This window comes from Leopardus geoffroyi, chromosome B1 (genome assembly GCF_018350155.1).
Source record: "Leopardus geoffroyi isolate Oge1 chromosome B1, O.geoffroyi_Oge1_pat1.0, whole genome shotgun sequence".
NCBI classification, from domain to species: domain Eukaryota; kingdom Metazoa; phylum Chordata; class Mammalia; order Carnivora; family Felidae; genus Leopardus; species Leopardus geoffroyi.
The window spans coordinates 85,407,989-85,425,005 of NC_059327.1; the positions used below are offsets into that span (position 1 = coordinate 85,407,989).

A 17,017-nucleotide genomic window follows, 5' to 3' on the forward strand; every position below is an offset into this window, starting at 1 on the left:
CCTCTCAGGCTTTAGGGAGATCAGTGTATATTTGGTGAAATGAATCGATCAGCGTATATATTAGTGGAAGCCTCAAAATGGTAAACTGTGAATTTCTGAACTGGGTCTCCAGCAAAATTCAGCTCAGTGGGAAAAGCAAATAGCTTACAGAACAGGACACCAGAATGGTCAATAAAGAGGCAAAGATACTCAAACTGATTGGTAATCAGAAAAATGCAAACTTAAACAACAAATGGGGGCGCCTGAGTGGCTCAGTCAGTTAATCCTCCAACTCTTGATTTTGGTTCAGGTCATGATCTCCTGGTTTGTGAGATTGAGCCCTGCATTGGGCTCCATGATGACAGCACTGAGCCTGCTTGGGATTCTATCTCAATGCTGCTCTCCTGCTCAAGAGCCCTCGCTCCCCCCTCACCTCAATAAATAAACATTTAAAAAAATGTTTTAAACAACAAATAGGTACTATTTCTCAGCCTTGAGACTGATGAAAATTTAAAAAAAACAACTGATAATACCAAGTGTTGCAGCCGTTATGGAGAAACCCATTCTCTTGCTTTCCTTGTAAGAGTAAATTGGCAATCAGTTTGGACAGCAATTTTGCAGTATTTAGTAAGGTTTAAAGGAACACTTACCCTATGACCCAAGAATTCCATTCTAAAATGTTTTCACATGCTTACATATACAAAAAAAAAAATTATTGCAATGTCTGTTATAGGGGAAAAAATTGGAAATAAACCCAAATGTCCTTTATTAGGAGAAAGAGTAACTTACAGTTTATTTATACAGTGAATATTACACAACATTTAAAATGGATGAATTGGATTTACAAGTATAACCTGGGTAAATTTTATAAGCATATTATTGAGTGAAAACAATAGGTTGCCAAACAGTATCTACTCTTTATCATTAATGTAAAAAGTAAAATGCATATCAGTGTTAAATGTACATTCGTGTACATACACTTGGTACAATAAAAGTATAAGGACCTGGATGGGAAGAATACAAAACAACTTGACAGTGGTGAAGGAGAGAGGGAAGTAGGATCAAAGAAGCACAAAAGAGACCTTTGTTGTGTGTGTTACATTTTCTTTGTTTAAAAAAATGAGAGAAGAAGGGGTGCCTGGGTGGCTCAGTCGGTTAAGCGTCCGACTTCAGCTCAGGTCTTGATCTCGTGGTTCGTGGGTTTGAGCCCTGCATCGGGCTCTGTGCTGACAGCTCAGAGCCTGGAGCTTGCTTCAGATTGTGTCTCCCTCTCTCTCTGCCCCTCCCCTGTTCATGCTCTGTGTCTCTCTCTCTCAAAAATAAATAAACATTAAAAAAAAAAAAAAAGAAAGAAGATAAGGACAAACGTTAAAGTCAGAGTAGTGGTGCGTGCATTTGTAATTTCCTGTACTCTTCTGTGGTTTTGAAATATTTCATTAACAAATAGTGCTTAGGGCATATGGGGCACTCTCTGAGAAGGTACTATTACTGTTTCTGCACCAGGAGCCCATGCCCCTGAGTTTTCTGCTGCCATGATCTTTGTAGACTTCTGACTGTCTGTATGGCTAAGGGGGTAGAGGGAGACTGAATAAGCTTTAAGATCCTGTCCATTTTAATATTGTTATTCCAAGATCATCAGTAGATGATTGATTGTTGTCATGGCCACATTCCTACATGTGCGGCACTCTCCGGGCACAGAACCAGGGCAAGCGATGACTCTGTGTGTCACACACCCTCCAGTGCCCACAGCCAGATGGGAAACCTAAATATACCAATTTTGTTGTGTTTTCTGAATCCCCTTGAAACCAGCATTTTTATGTTATGAGATGCCCCAGAACTAATATAAATAGGTAGATGTGGGGAAGAGTTATTTTGAGGGCCATAATTTGTTATCTCAGGCGATCAATGATTGTTTAACACCAGAAATAGTTGACTAGAACAGCTGCTAAAACAATGCTTTGTGTGGGAAATGATAAAAGGTTCAGTATTTTGACAGCCATTTCGGAGGTATGAATAATACGACTTCTAAGAAAATCCTGATTGCTGGGTTGGTTTGGTGGGATTTTGAGTGTGTGTGTGTGGTGGGGCATTGGATTCTCTAGATAAGATTTCCCATCTCCTAGTATTCTGCATGGATAGTGGGTATAGGAGGAATGTTTTCCCTCTCCCAGAGTCTTGACTCTATATCAGTAGGGTTTAGGCAGCACAGCAATAAATTACTGTTTAGGTTTTTTAAAAATACCTAACTCATCCATTCATCAAAAGTGTATTCAGGGCTTACTGTGCTTCAAGCAAAGTTCAGGACCTAGGAGTCAGAAAGAGTCTGTTAGATTCCGCCGTAAGGGGCTCTGTCTGGAAAGAGGAGGAAAAGTAGAACAAGGCAAAATGTGCAAGTAATTTTAAATAAATTCAATAGGTACTACAGAAACAGAACTTGGAGGGGGATGAGGGATAGAAAGAGGTGGCGTTAAATAATTGGGAGTTTGTCATTTGAGGTGGTGGGAGGTAAGGATTGACAGACAAGCACAACATTCCAAATAGACGGCAAATTCTAGTCAGTGTTACAAAGTGACAGAGTGGAAGAGTGTATTTATTGATTCAACTCTTAATGTGGAAGAGTGTATTTATTGATTCAACTGGCCAACTGCATGCCTCAATTCACAGTATTGCTTTCTGTCTGGATATCCGGTACCTTAAATTTTCACAGAATTTTCACGGCAGTTTTCTGATTGTATATGTGCCTAATGTGAGTATTACCATATTATACTGTCTGCAGTTAACTTTTAAAATATTTCAGCATGGGGCCCCTGGCTAGCTCAGTCAGAAGAGCATATGACTCTTGATCTTGGGGTCATGAGTTCGAGCCCCACAGGGGGTGTAGAGATTACTTAAATAAATAAAACTTTAAAAAATAAAATATTTCAGCATGAACCGTATGGTAGGAATTAGTTTTCATCTAAGTCTTAGTGGAAGCTGGTGGTGCCAGTTGTTTTTTTTTACATTTTTTTTTAACATTTACTCATTTTTGAGAGAGATAGACAGAGCATGAGCAGAGGAGGGGCAGAGAGAGAGGGAGACACAGAATCTGAAGCAGGCTCCAGGCTCTGAGCTGTCAGCACAGAGCCCGACATGGGGCTTGAACTCACAGGCTGCGAGATCATGACCTGAGCCGAAGTTGGATGCTCGACCAACTGAGACACCCAAGTGCCCCTGGTGGGAGTTTGTCACAACTGGTTGGTGCCAGTTGTGAGTGCACACTCAGTGTTGGTGAGCTGGCATCTAATCAGAAGCCCTCACCCTGGAGAATCTTCTTTAAACAACTCAGTTTTCTTTATCTCTGAGTGACACTAGAGGTTTTGTTAACTAGAGTAATGGATATTGCAGATGAATTTTAACCGGGGATATTTGTGGTGGTGAAGATGAGTGGATCAGGTTGAACCTTTACAGAGACCTTCCTTCCTGTGTGTTACAGAATATAAAAGTCTAGTGAGACATTAAGGATGGGGAAACTGAGGCTCGGGGAGGCTGAGTGTGAGAGTTGGGTGATGGCAGGGCCAAGACTGAAGAATTCCAGAACCAGGACGGTCTCTGTTGGCTGCTGTGCTCAGTGAGGTATGCTTGCCCTTGGAAGAATCTTTATCTGTGATGACACTCTTTTAGGGGCTCATTAAACCAAGGCTAATCCTTGACTGAATTCCCTAACCCCAGACTGAAGTGTGTGTTCTTTAGAACCAACGTAGGTGACATTTCCAGTATTGGGGGAGTTTCATTTCTTTTAGATTCAAGAAAAGTAAAGTATTACAAACACTCAGTTATGAGCGATGTATTTGTATTTCTAGTTCACATTGAAGGGAATCCAGTTTAGCTGGCATTCTTTTCTGCTTTTCCTATTAATATACCCTTCCATCTGCAGATAATTGAAAAGTAATTAGAGCTCTTTGCAGTAAATCCATGTCATATTAAAGAAAACAAAAATGCAACACATGTGTGGCATTATGTGGAAATTTACCCCATGGAAAACTACAGGCTGTTGGGATTTTATTTTTAATGTATGTTATACAGTCCAGATCAAACAAATGAATTAATTTCCACTCTAGTGAAGGACTGTTTTTCCTGGTGTGTTTAGGTGGCTATGGTCACTGTGGTTTGGAGTGAGCCTAAACAGGTTCCTGTCCTTGGGCAAAGACCAAGGACAACTACAGGACTTGCCTACGGTTAATCTCCCATAGGCCTCTTGACTAATAACCCTGGGGCAGGAAGGCAAGTGCTAGTATGATCACTTTACAACTGAGGCAGTCAAAACAACGAGAAGTTATGGCATGTTCACACCACGGAACTGGCTATAACAGAGTCAGGGTCAGAGCTAAGCTCTTCTGAACCCTGGGTGACTGCACACTGGCTCAGTCCATGACCCCAGGCTGCCAGAGCAGAAGGAAGTGAATTTCAGTGGTATGGTGCACATCAAAGTATTCGATATGGTAGGAACCAAACCTCAAGACATTAATAGAAGACAACACATCAAGACATACTGGTGGTGACAGTTTCAGAAGAACTTCTGGTTCAGATTCTGCAGAAGTTTATGCAAAGCCTGCTATGGGTCAGGTTCATGCTTCTGGGAGGCTACTTATTTTCAACAGTAGCAGAGCAAGGGAGCCTGGACCTTTAGCCTCCCCCTCTAAGCCTTGACCACCATCAGTGCTACTCCAAACCATTTTCAGTAAACATGCCATCTAAGGATAAGTCGAATTAAACAAAGGAATGTCTTGGCAAGTTCTAGACCAGGTTTCTTAAGCCCTTATTCTATTCTGCCTCTTGCCCCTAAATCCTATTATATTTTGTCTTATTACCAGAGCAATCTTGTAGTTGTGATATTGTCTCCATTGTATCATTGAGAAAATCAAACCATTGAAAATAAAATGCCTTGCCTTAAGATGAAAACTAGTCAGAGTTTCTAGTTGATTCTTCTGAGTCCAAGTCCTGCTGTGTGCTGATTTCCATCTGACCTTGGAATAATTCTGGGCATTTACTTTATAGGGATATTTTGGAGTCATCTTGCCAAGTAAGGGATCTAGTTTATTTGACTTTGTGGAGTTTGTGTGTGTGTCCATGTTATTTTAGAATAGTGGAGAAAACGTTTAGTGCCTAATCCCAGCTTAGGATAGATAAAAGAGGCACACTTTCCTGGAGGGGAGACTTGGAGGAATGGTGGTTTTAAGATAGACTTGCACTTCTAGCGAGAGAGAATGCACGCACACACACACACGCACATGCACACACACGCACGCACATGCACACACACACACGCACATGCACGCACGCACTGCAATCCAAGAGTCTGGTGCTTGGGGCACCTGGTGGCTCAGTCAGTTGAGCTTCTGACTTCAGCTCAGGTCATAATCTCATGGTTCGTGAGTTCAAGCCTCAAATGAGGCTCTCTGTTGTCAGCACAGAGCCTGCTTCAGATCCTCTGTCCCCCTCTCTCTCTGCCCCTCCCCTGCTCTCACATGTTCTCTCTCTTGCTCTCAAAAATAAATAAACTTAAAAAAGAGTTGGAGGCTTAACTGACTGAGCCACACAGGTTCCCCAAGGCGCTGCCTCTTCTTAAGTGAGCAGCAGCATATTGAGTATTTGCATTTCTCACAAATAAAAAGGTAAAAATCATGTGTTGGCTATTCAGGCTTCCTGGACAGACTTGGATGATGTGGGCAAGTTTTCCCCAGGGCCCGGACAGATCAGTGAGGTTCCTGACCCACAGAATTCTACTGTATGTTACCAGGATGCCTTCCTGGCATTTTTTGCCTTTCCAATCATTTTAATGTTTGATGTGACAAATGGCAAAGGACTCTGCCTCTGCGATGGGAACTGAGATGAGAAAATGCTTGTTTCACAGCCCTTGTTCACTCCTAAACAAGTGTTAAGACTCTGTTTGGCCTTCTTTCCTCCTAGATTATAAATACCTTAAGGACTCTCTATCTTATTATGTTTTGTGCCCACAGAGTTTGCTTTGAACGTAGTAGGTACTGATTTGATGGTTGCTGAGCTGAACTATACTTTTCCAATATGAAGAAAAGTGGGGCAGATTAAAATAATATGTAGGCCAGCCTGACACAGTAACTCAGATAGACATGACTAGTTCTGGCCTTGGCAAGTTACTCAAATTAAGGCTGGGTTTCTTAGGTGGAGAGGGGGAGAAAATAATGCACATTGGGTCTCATGTAGGTAGAGCAGAGACACCAACATGTAAATGCTTAATACCTTACTTATTTTTATTTTAAATGGGCATTTATGAATACCAGCTTATGCAGACTGAGCTACCAGCTTTGCTAGCCTTCGCTTGCTTTTGAAACCAGCAGACTGCCTTCCAGCCTGTGCTGTTTCTCTTGGTGGTTGTTGGAACAAGTCACATAGAGCCAGCATCAGAATGTTCAAGATGAAAATTTTGTCACGGCCGGGTGCGACAGGAGAGGGCTTGTCGAGAAGGGTTGTAGAGGAAGACCATTGGGAGGTCCAGCCGAAGGGGTGTGTTGACACTGCCTCTGGGAATTTGGGGAAGCCCTGGGGAAACCCCTAAGCATTTTTCTGCCTTCTCCACCCTCAGGCCTTCTCGTGGGTACCCTTGATGTCGTGCTGGACTCCAGTGCCCGGGTGGCTCCTTACCGAATCCTGTACCAGACTCCTGACTCTTTGGTCTATTGGACCATCGCCTGTGGTAAGTAGTGATATTCAGAAATACCGAGAAACCTTATGATTCGTAACTTTCGGCCAGAGAGGAAGGAGCCTTTATTTGGGAATGCAGTCTCTTGGTATTTTAGGGTAACAACCATAGCCATTTCGGCAGATGAACCCCAAATCTCAATGGCTTAATGCAGGAGCGGTTTCTTTCTCACTCTGGTGAAGTCTTGTGTGGATCCTGTGGCCTCCTCCATCCGCAGTGACACAAAGCCTCCGTAGGAGGACAACTTAGAAGGGGAAAGAGGGAGGTAGAGGCACACCTGCATTTAACTTCCTTGGCCCAGACGTGTCACACACCACCTCCACTCACACTCTGTTGGTTTGAACCAGTCACACGACTCCAACCTAACTCCATGGGCAGCTGGGAAATGAAGAGAAACACGTGAAACACTTGAGTGTACTGAGTGATACACACATATCCTAGCACAGTGCTTCCTCCTTGGGTAGGGATCAACTCTTTTTCCTGATGATAATCTGGAATAATGTCCTGTGTTTAAAATGGTGGTCAACAGCTCTGCCATTGTTGGATCTCTCACAAGAATGTTTCATCCAAAGTGGCCAAGGTTTTATAGTTATTCGTTTGCCTGTGCCTTTACAAATAACCATAGGAAAAGCAAGGACACAGAACCCTTTTCTTTTCATTTTTACTGCCACGTGGTTTTTATTATTATTTATAATAAACTTTATATTTATTTTATTTTTATTATTTTATTATTATTATTTTTTAATTTACATCCAAATTAGCATATCGTGCAACAATGATTTCAGGAGTAGATTCCTTAGTGCCCCTTACCCATTTAGCCCATCCCCCCTCCCACACCCCCTCCAGTAACCCTCTGTTTGTTCTCCATGTTTATGAGTCTCTTCTGTTTTGTCCCCCTCCCTGTTTTTATATTATTTTTGTTTCCCTTCCCTTATGTTCATCTGTTTTGTCTCTTAAAGTCCTCATATGAGTGAAGTCATATGATACTTGTCTTTCTCTGACTAATTTCACTTAGCATAATACCCTCCCGTTCCATCCATGTAGCTGTAAATGGTAAGATTTCATTCTTTTTGATTGCCGAGCTATACTCCATTGTATACGTACACCACGTCTTCTTTATCCATTCATCCGTCGATGGACATTTGGGCTCTTTCCATACTTTGGCTATTGTGGATAGTGCTGCTAGAAACATTGGGGTGCATGTGTCCCTTCGAAACAGCACACCTGTATCCCTTGTATAAATACCTAGTGGTGCAACTGCTGGGTTGTAGGGTAGTTCTATTTTTAATCTTTTGAGGAACCTCCATACTGTCTTCCAGAGTGGCTGCACCAGCTTGCATTCCCAACAACAATGCAAGAGAGATCCTCTTTCTCCACATCTTCGCCAACATCTGTTGTTGCCTGAGTTGTCAATGTGAGCCATTCTGACAGGTGTAAGGTGGTATCTCATTGTGGTTTTGATTTGTGTTTCCCTGATGATGAGTGAAGTTGAGCATTTTTTCATGTGTCAGTTGGCCATCTGGATGTCTTCTTTGGAGAAGTGTCTGTTCATGTCTTTTGCCCATTTCTTCACTGGATTATTTGTTTTTTGGATGTTGAGTTTGATAAGTTCTTTATAGATTTTGGATACTAGCCCTTTATCTGCTATGTCATTTGCAAATGTCCTTTCCCATTCTGTAGGTTGCCTTTTAGTTTTGCTGATTGTTTCCTTTGCTGTGCAGAAGCTTTTTATTTTGATGAGGTCCCAGTAGTTCATTTTTGCTTTTGTTTCCCTTGCCTCCAGAGACGTGTTGAGTAAGAAGTTGCTGCGGCCAAGATCAAAGAGGTTTTTGCCTGCTTTCTCCACTAGGATTTTGATGGCTTCCTGTCTTATGTTTAGGTCTTTCATCTACTTTGAGTTTATTTTTGTGTATGGTGTATGAAAGTGGTCCAGGTTCATTTTTATTCATGTCGCTGTCCAGTTTTCCCAGCACCACTTGCTGAAGAGACTGTCTTTATTCCATTGGATAGTCTTTCCTGCTTTGTCAAAGATGAGTTAGCCACACGTTTGTGGGTCCATTTCTGGGTTCTCTATTCTGTTCCATTGATCTGAGTGTCTGTTCTTATGCCAATACCATACTGTCTTGATGATTGCAGCTTTGTAGTATAGCTTGAAGTCCAGGATTGTGATGCCTCCTTTGGTTTTCTTTTCCAAGGTTGCTTTGGCTATTTGGGGTCTTTTCTGGTTCAATTCAAATTAGACTTTATTTTTTAGAACAGTTTTAGATTTATAGAAAAATTGAGTAGATAGTTCAGAGAGCACCTATCTGCCCTTCACACACATTGTTTCCTTTATTATTAACATCTTACTATGGTACATTTGTTTTAGCTAATGAGCTCATATTGATACACTATTACTAAACAAAATCCATAGCTTATTTAGATATCCTTAGTTTTTTTTTTAAATTTTTTAAGTTTATTTTTATTTTTTTGAGAGAGACATAGCAAGTGAGGGAGGGGCAGAGAGAGAGAGCGGGAGACAGAAACCCAAACAGGCTCCATGCTGTCAGCACAGAGCTGATTGCAAAGCTCAGACTCATGAACCATGAGATCATGACCTGAGCTGAAGTCGAGTCAGACGTTTAACCGACTGAGCCACCCAGGCACCCCTTGATTCCCTTAGTTTTTACTTAATGTCCTTTTTCTGTTCCAAGATCCTATCCAGGATACTACATTTTTTTGTCATGTCTCTTTAGGTTCTTCTTGGCTGTGGAAGTTTCTCAGGCTTTCCTTGTTTTTGATGACCCTGCCACTTTTAAAGGATACTAGTCAGGTATATTATCGAAGGTCCCTCTATTGGAATTTGATGTTTTTCTCATGATTAAGCTGAGGTGATGGATTTTTGCTGAGGAACATCACAGAGATAAAGTGCTATTTTTATCACATTATGTCAAGCAAGGGTACCTATTGTCAATGTATGACTGACGATGTTTTCTTTGATCACCCAGCGGAAGTAGTGTTTTTTGGGTTTCTCCACTGTTATGTTACTATTTTTTCCTCCTCTCCATGCTGTATACTCTCAGGGAAGAAGTCACTATGCACAGTCCACCCTTAAGGAGTGGGGAATTTTAATTTATTCAATTATTTTTATCAGTATGGAATCATATATATTTATTGTATGCTTTGGGGCAGTCCAGTACCACTTTATTTTGTTGCTCAAATCATTCTAGCTTTGGCCATTGGGAGCTTTTTCAGTTGACTTTGTTCAGTCTTTGAACTGATCTCTACTCAGTAGGAAGTGCTGTGCTCGGATCTAAAGATACAGAAATAATTAGATCCGGTCTCTGCTCTTGAGAACATAAGTAAATATTCAGTTATAGCCCAGTGTGAACCAGTACCACACGCTGCCAGTTGATTGCAGGGTGCCCAACTAAAGTCAGGAATCTCAGCTGGCCTTTTACATAGGTAGAGGAAATGATCTGGGTGTGAGTCCCAGCTGCCGGAAGGCTCCAGTGCTCTATTCATGCTCCCTCAAGGATTTAATGGTACCTGAAATTCTAACATTGTAGTGTTGTATCCCTTTCAAGTTACTCTGGTTAAGATGCAAACAGCCCCATGAGACATGATGGAATATATCAGTCATTTATGCATTCTGGTGAATGAAGGAATGGCATCAGGGTGCAGGGCATGGAGAAAACCACCAAGGGGTGAAGGGTGGGGATTGGAGTGAGAGGAAGGAGATAAAGGCTAAAGGAAGAGGGAAGCTGGGACCCTGAAGAAGACAGACTTACCAGTGTAACCCAGACTCCTGTAAGTTAACATTCCAGCCATCTGTGCCATTTATTCAATACAAAAGGGAAGAACCCAATAGCTACTGTAGAGTGGGGAATGCCCTGGGGTGGTTGGTGAGGAAAGTGTCACATTTAGTTGGCAAACATTCTAGAATCCTGTTAAAATAGGCATTGTAGCCAGCAAGTGAAGAAATAAAAAGAAAGGGAATTAGAAATCAGACAGAACCACTAAACTACTTGACTTAACATGTGTGTGCAAAGGACACTTTCACACATTCTCTTTCACCTTCCAGCCTAGCACTTGTGCCCAGAGGCTTTTGAGATCCTTTGGAGCCTGGAGCTCCTTAGAGCTCTCCTATCTGCCTTTCTAGTGCTCTAGGTGCCTGCCCTTCCCAGGTCAGTGTGCTTTTACACTTCTATGAGCTGCTGGTTTGTGCCTCATGACTCTTCTTTTCCTGCCCTCTCAGCCTTAATCCTTTTTTTTTTGTTTTGTTTTATTTTGCCTGTTACCTGACATTACTACTCTTCAGTTTGTTTCTGGGACTTTGCCATTCTACGAAGCACATGCTCCTGTGAAAGCTCATGTGGGAAAGAGCCCAGAGTTACAAAGCTGAATTGTTCCTGAATTATTTGCCAAAACAAGGCTAAGGAACACTAGGCAGTAAATGCTGATGGCATAATTTATACCACAAAGAGATGTACTTTCATTTTCCCAGTAAGTAATGCCTGTCACAACTGTATGATCTCATTATCATAAACCCAGAACAGTTTTAGCTTTTGTATGTATTGATTACCCATAGAGAGAGCTCCAGAATTTCCTTGTGGAAGACTCCACGGAAGTGACAACCACCGTGAAAGTCCCATTCACCCATTAGCCCTTCTTATCGATTTCCATTTAAAACCCAAATAGCTGGCTCCCTTTCAGGAGAGGATTTTGAGAGCGGAAGCTGCCAGCTTTCAGATTTCTCTGATATGCTGACCTTCTGGTTTGTAATTTTAGTGTTATTTTTTGTAAACTACAGAGTTGGTGTTGGTGAGACAGTATGTCAAGAGCTTTTTAATTTGCTTCAATTTCTTGAGTCTTTGCTGTAGGGAGAAGCTTCAGCAGAAAACTGGGTGAGTCTAACTCACTGCCCTGTAGAACCCATAGCATTACAAAACCTTGTGTGCCATGCACCTTGTGAACCTTCAACATGTCAATTGAATTGAAGGAAGCATCTACTGTCAGAGTCTTGACGTAGACTACTTTCTATAGAAGAGCAGTGGTAAATCCTATTCGTTTGACTTGCCTTTCACTTGAGCCACAAAGAGCCAGGCAGAAGGAGTCTTATGGGCCTAGTCTCACTTGCTCCCAATATAATAATCACCTGGCCCTTGGCGATAATATGATCCATAAAGAAGAATGGGAAAAAAAAGCAGGAGTTATTTGGTAAAACACTATTTTCATATGCTTCTTCTAATCTTTTAACAGTTGTATCCAGATTGGTTTGAAGAAATTGATGCTTTACATTTCCTTGAGACCTTCAATTGGGAAGGAGAGCCAAAAACCTTCCTAATAATGGCCGTGTCTTTTCACTACTGCCCAAAATGAAGCCACCATTCTCTTTGGTTAATATTCCATCACACCATCAATTGTAGCTTGCTGAAGTGCGTTTTGCTCAGTGGTGTATGCAGTGAATTATACCTTTTGCGATCTCTACGATCATAAAGAAAGCAGTATCCTAGGGATTTGGCCAGCCAGCTTTGTTGAGCTCGTTATATTCTGACAGTCGCCCCCACTCCCCACCAGTCAGTTGACTAACTGTTTTGCACCTGAGACTCTCACTAGGGCGCTAAACAGCTATAGGTCTTCCCCCAGCAGCTAGTGTTTTGGACTTGGTGCCCCAGAGGCAGGAGAGAGTCTAGTTCTCTCTGTCCTCCTTGGCCTTCAGTGGATTTAAGTAGAAGGCAACCCATTTGGCTTTCCCCATTAGAAGAACTAGAGAAGATTCTAACAGTAAGAAGGGTTATACAACCTCAGTGAAAATACAGACACATAAAAATGGTGGTATTTCCAAGGACGTTGTCTACAGAGGAAGTCTGGGACCGCCAAGAAGAGCAACAAACAGAAAGAAAGAAGGAGCTGTTGACAGTTCCCTCTAGATACATCTGACCTTCCAGCAGGACTGATAAAGGAAACAGGGTGGAGGGTGTGTGTTTGATGGGCATTTCACAGATGACACAGCCCTGCATGCTGCCTTGATTTGGCTGCCTATTGATTTAGTTTCTCTTTTCTTTACCATCCCAGAATTTCATCTGAGCCTAGATGTTCATTCAGAACTAAGTCTTTGCTATAAGAGAAGCTTTTTCAGAACTGAAAGATATTTTAGCTGCCATCTTGTCTAACATCTTTATTTTAATAGGATAGAGGCAAGGGGAATCGCCCAGGTTCACAATGCTAGCTGTAGCTGGTTAGTGCAGAGCTGAGACCAAGTTCTCAGCTCTCCCCCTTCCCAGCCTAGCCAACACCATCCTGGCTTTTATGATTAAACATTCTTTTAGCCAGCAACTGGTAAGACCCAGAGTTTAATTAAAGATTGCTAATTCTGTTTCTGCCATTTCTCTACAATTGATAGAGAAAATGTGGGGGTAATTTAGTTGCCATCCACATGAGGTACACGTAGTGTGGAAGTTGGTATTTTATAATCCTTTCTTGGTCTGTGTACCTCAAGAACTACTCTCGTATCCTTGGGAACATAGCAGCTTAAAAAAAAAAGAACTTCCTTTTTTTCTTTAAGCAATACATGTTCATTGCAGGAAATAGAAAATATAGAATAAGAAAAAAGAATAAAAATTTGAAAACAGTACCACCCTCCAAATCACCTTTCAGACTTTGTGTGTGTGTGTGTCTATACATACACTTACATAGGTATATTTGTACATACATACATCTATGTATAGACTATCCACATTAATAAAACCTATTTCTCTAATGTCAGTTTTAATAGGCAGATATTTTATTGTGCATGTAACATAATTTATCTAACTGACACAGTATTATTGGAAATGTAGGTCTTCCCCCCCCCAATGTTAATTGCATGTTGAACAGCCTTAATCAGTATCCTCTGAAAAAAATCTTTTCACATTCCTTTAATTATCACTTGAGGATAAATTTATAGAAATAGTTATGCTGAGCCAAAAAAACACACATATCTGTAAGGCTTTTAGTATTTCTAGCTTGATTGCCTTCCAGAAAGATAGCCGTTTACATTCTTTCCATCAGAGTGGGAGAGGACCTTGGCACTTAAGTGAAAAAGTAAAATAAGGACATCAACCACTGATTCTTATAGTCAAGGCTGGATGAGTTACCTGGGTTTCTCTTTTGTCAAAGTGTTATGAAGCTATGAGCATATTGTTATGACCGGTAAGAGATTATAAACAGAGTTATATGAGAAGCTTACAGGGGCTCCTGGGCAGTTCAGTCAGTTAAATATCTGACTTCGGCTCAGGTCATGATCTTGTGTTTCATGAGTTCAAGCCCCACGTCGGGCTCTGTGCTGACACCTCAGAGCCTGGAGCCTGCTTCCAGTTCTATGTCTCCTTCTCTCTCTGCCCCTCCCCTGCTCACACTCTGTACCTCTCTCTCAAAAATAAATAAACATTTAAAAAATATGTTAAAAAAATAAGAAGTGGGGCGCCTGGGTGGCTCAGTCAGTTAAGCGTCCGACTTTGGCTCAGGTCATGATCTCGCAGCCTATGAGTTCTGTGCGGACAGCTCAGAGCCTGGAGCCTGCTTCAGATTCTGTGTCCCCCTCTCTCTCTCTGCCCTTCCCCCGCTCACATTCTGTCTGTCTCTCTCTCAAAAATGAATAAATGTGAAAAAAAAAAAAGTTTACAATAGTTCCACAAGGAGTTCTATGCATGCCTTACTTCAATAATGTGTACACTTTGCAATCCAAACAGAATGATGCCATGGCCAGAGAGATTTCTGCTGAGTGCATGTTAGTCAGGCAAGGGTTAAATAGCTGATGTCTTAGTGCCCTGACATGGGACTTTCAAAATATCTTCTCCATCACAAATCAAGATGAGATCTTTATGTTCCGCTACTTAGGGTGGCAAAGGCGACTGTTTATTTAGTGCTTTGTATTTTCTTGACCTGTGCTAAGGACTTCACATGCCCGTATTATCTTCTTTGATTCCAGCACAAACCAATGTGGCAGGTGTTGTTACCTGTGTATTACAGATGAGGTGTTTGAAGCACAGAAATGAGCTAATTTACCTATGATCCCAAAGTCAGTATGTGTACTTTTGAAACAGGTGTACTTTGTTGACATCAAAGTCTGTGTTCTGCTCCGTGATGTGGTTTTGGCTCCCCGATAACCAGGCTGCTTATTATTCCAGATAATCCAACCTCAGTCATACTTTTACTGCACTTAAACATAGGTTTTGCATCACAAGGAAATGTCTGCTGGATATCTATCCGTAGGGCCTTAGCCTTTGTTCTTAATCCTCAGAGGCCAGATCTGATAGAATCCATTTGTGGGTCCCTCTTAATGCTTTTTCCTTTTTATTTCCAGTAGTCTTTATGTGCTTTAAGATACATTTAAAGCTAGATGAGAGTTTAGGCTAGGATGATTTTGTATTTTTCATCATCTTAAATAATGTTTACATTTTGCCCAGGTATACGCACAGGGCCTGTGACTAGTATTCTTAAAAATAAAACAAAACAAAACATAAACAAAACTCTACTCTGAATGATAAAGATTCCCACTTTTCCAAAATTAATTTCTCGGTAACCTTAAGCCCATCATGTGTCAATGTAGTTTTTATTACTGCAGAATGATTTAACTTGGGTTAACTTGGATTTCCTGAAGGGTTCTCATTCTCGACACCGGCTTCCTTTGTTGTTCCAGCTGAATGCACAGTCAGGTCAGCTTGTTTTTCTTGCTGTATCTCTGTAAATGAAGCCTTTTCCAGAAAATCGACAGCCAAGCCCTTCCTTTCTTATTCTGAGCGTCCAGCACATTCTGCTCAAACTGCTGGGTAAATAGACCTGCCCCTATTCACAGTCATGGCACAAGAGCTTCGTGGCATCTCACCTTAAAAAATAACAAAAGAAAAGTCCCAACATCTTAAATATTGCAGCCCTTGTATTTAGTTTCTTGAGAAACGAAAGAGCTATTTCTAAGGAACATTTAGGATTGCAACATGGTGTTGTTGGAGTTTCGCTCCTTCCTAAAGAGTGGTCTGCCAGAGTGACAGTTGTTCCCAAACTGTTGGCAGGGCATTTGCTCTGTGATCTCTCAGATGTAACGTGGACTCTGTTCTGGAGTGAGAAGTGGACAGAAATGGACACCTGATTTCAGAAAGACTTTTTATGAGACTGGCATCTTCAGAATCTGTTTTGTCTGCTGGGTCAGGAAATCTGGCTCTGCTTTATAGGTGTTGTCATACTTTTAGACTGTAGAACATGGAGCCCTGAACCCCTGTCTTCATTTACCCTTTGTGAATTTAGCAAAGCGTTCAGAGAATATGGTGCTTTTGTCTAGTAAGCAGTAAATGTAAAAGGTGTATTTCATTACTCACCCTGGAAAGTATCCGTTGGGTACAGATAAGTATCCATAGTTAATTCCTGAAACTACCATTGGCTGATGGCTTTCTTTTCTCGCTAATACATGAGACTTTCTTTTCTCCACTAGTATATGGTGATGATGGTTTCATATAATGGTACACAAGGTTCTTTCTTATCTAGAGCTCAGTCTTCTGGAACTTTGGAGTCTTAGATGTAGATGTAGCCAGAAGAAACCTCCAGAACCTGTTTGGTAGTAGAGAAGCAGGCCCACGGCACTGAGTAAGCTGAAAGAGCTGCAAGACCTAAAGATGTTGAGATGTGCGGCGTCAGCTCCTCAGTGAGCGGCTCATTCTAGAAGGCCAGCCTTTTCATGTGTCACTGAGAAGTGTGGGAGAAACAACAGGAGATGGAGAGCGGGACAGAAATAGCACAAGCAGCAGCAGTGGGGAGGGCAGTGATGGTAACTGAAGATAGAAATGTGGGGATTCACATCCTGAGCAGCAAGAAGTGTAGAGAAGAGCCAGTGGTGCAAATGGCGTTAGGTGGTAGAAGGTATAAGTTATGGAAATGTTGGGTGGGACAACGGGGTGGAGAACAGGAGGTCTTGGGGCAGCAGAGAAGGCAATAGGTGGGGAAACAATGTGTATAGTGAATCTGAACTTCACATGAAAGCAGGCGCATTCAGGGTGGTATGGCTGTAGATTGTAAATCTGAACACGAATACAGGAGCGGTCAGATGGTTATTGGTAGATGGGAATCGGCCATAATGTTTTCGTATCATATCCATGAGAGTTGGAAGCATGAGTGAATGTGTGTTGAATGAGTGCATGCATGCGTACGCCATCTTTACCGTGTGTGTGTTGGGAATGGGGTGGGTGTATGGGTGTACTTACAGGAATATGTACACAAAGAACACTTTGAAGGCAGCATGTACAAAGCTGAAGGCATACCTGTTCTGTCCTAGGTCTCATAGCTGATGGACTTCTCTATCCAGGATAACTG

At 41.7% G+C, this 17,017-nt stretch overlaps 1 protein-coding gene across 2 annotated transcripts in view; it reads left to right on the plus strand.

The window, feature by feature from the left end:
* Positions 1–17,017, plus strand: part of TBC1D9 (TBC1 domain family member 9) — a 115,671-nt gene that overhangs the window by 43,106 nt on the left and 55,548 nt on the right. For both annotated transcript variants that reach the window (XM_045466981.1, XM_045466992.1), the window contains exon 2: positions 6,578–6,688. In XM_045466981.1, coding sequence (XP_045322937.1) covers positions 6,578–6,688 — 111 coding nt within the window. The remainder of the gene's footprint in view (positions 1–6,577; positions 6,689–17,017) is intronic.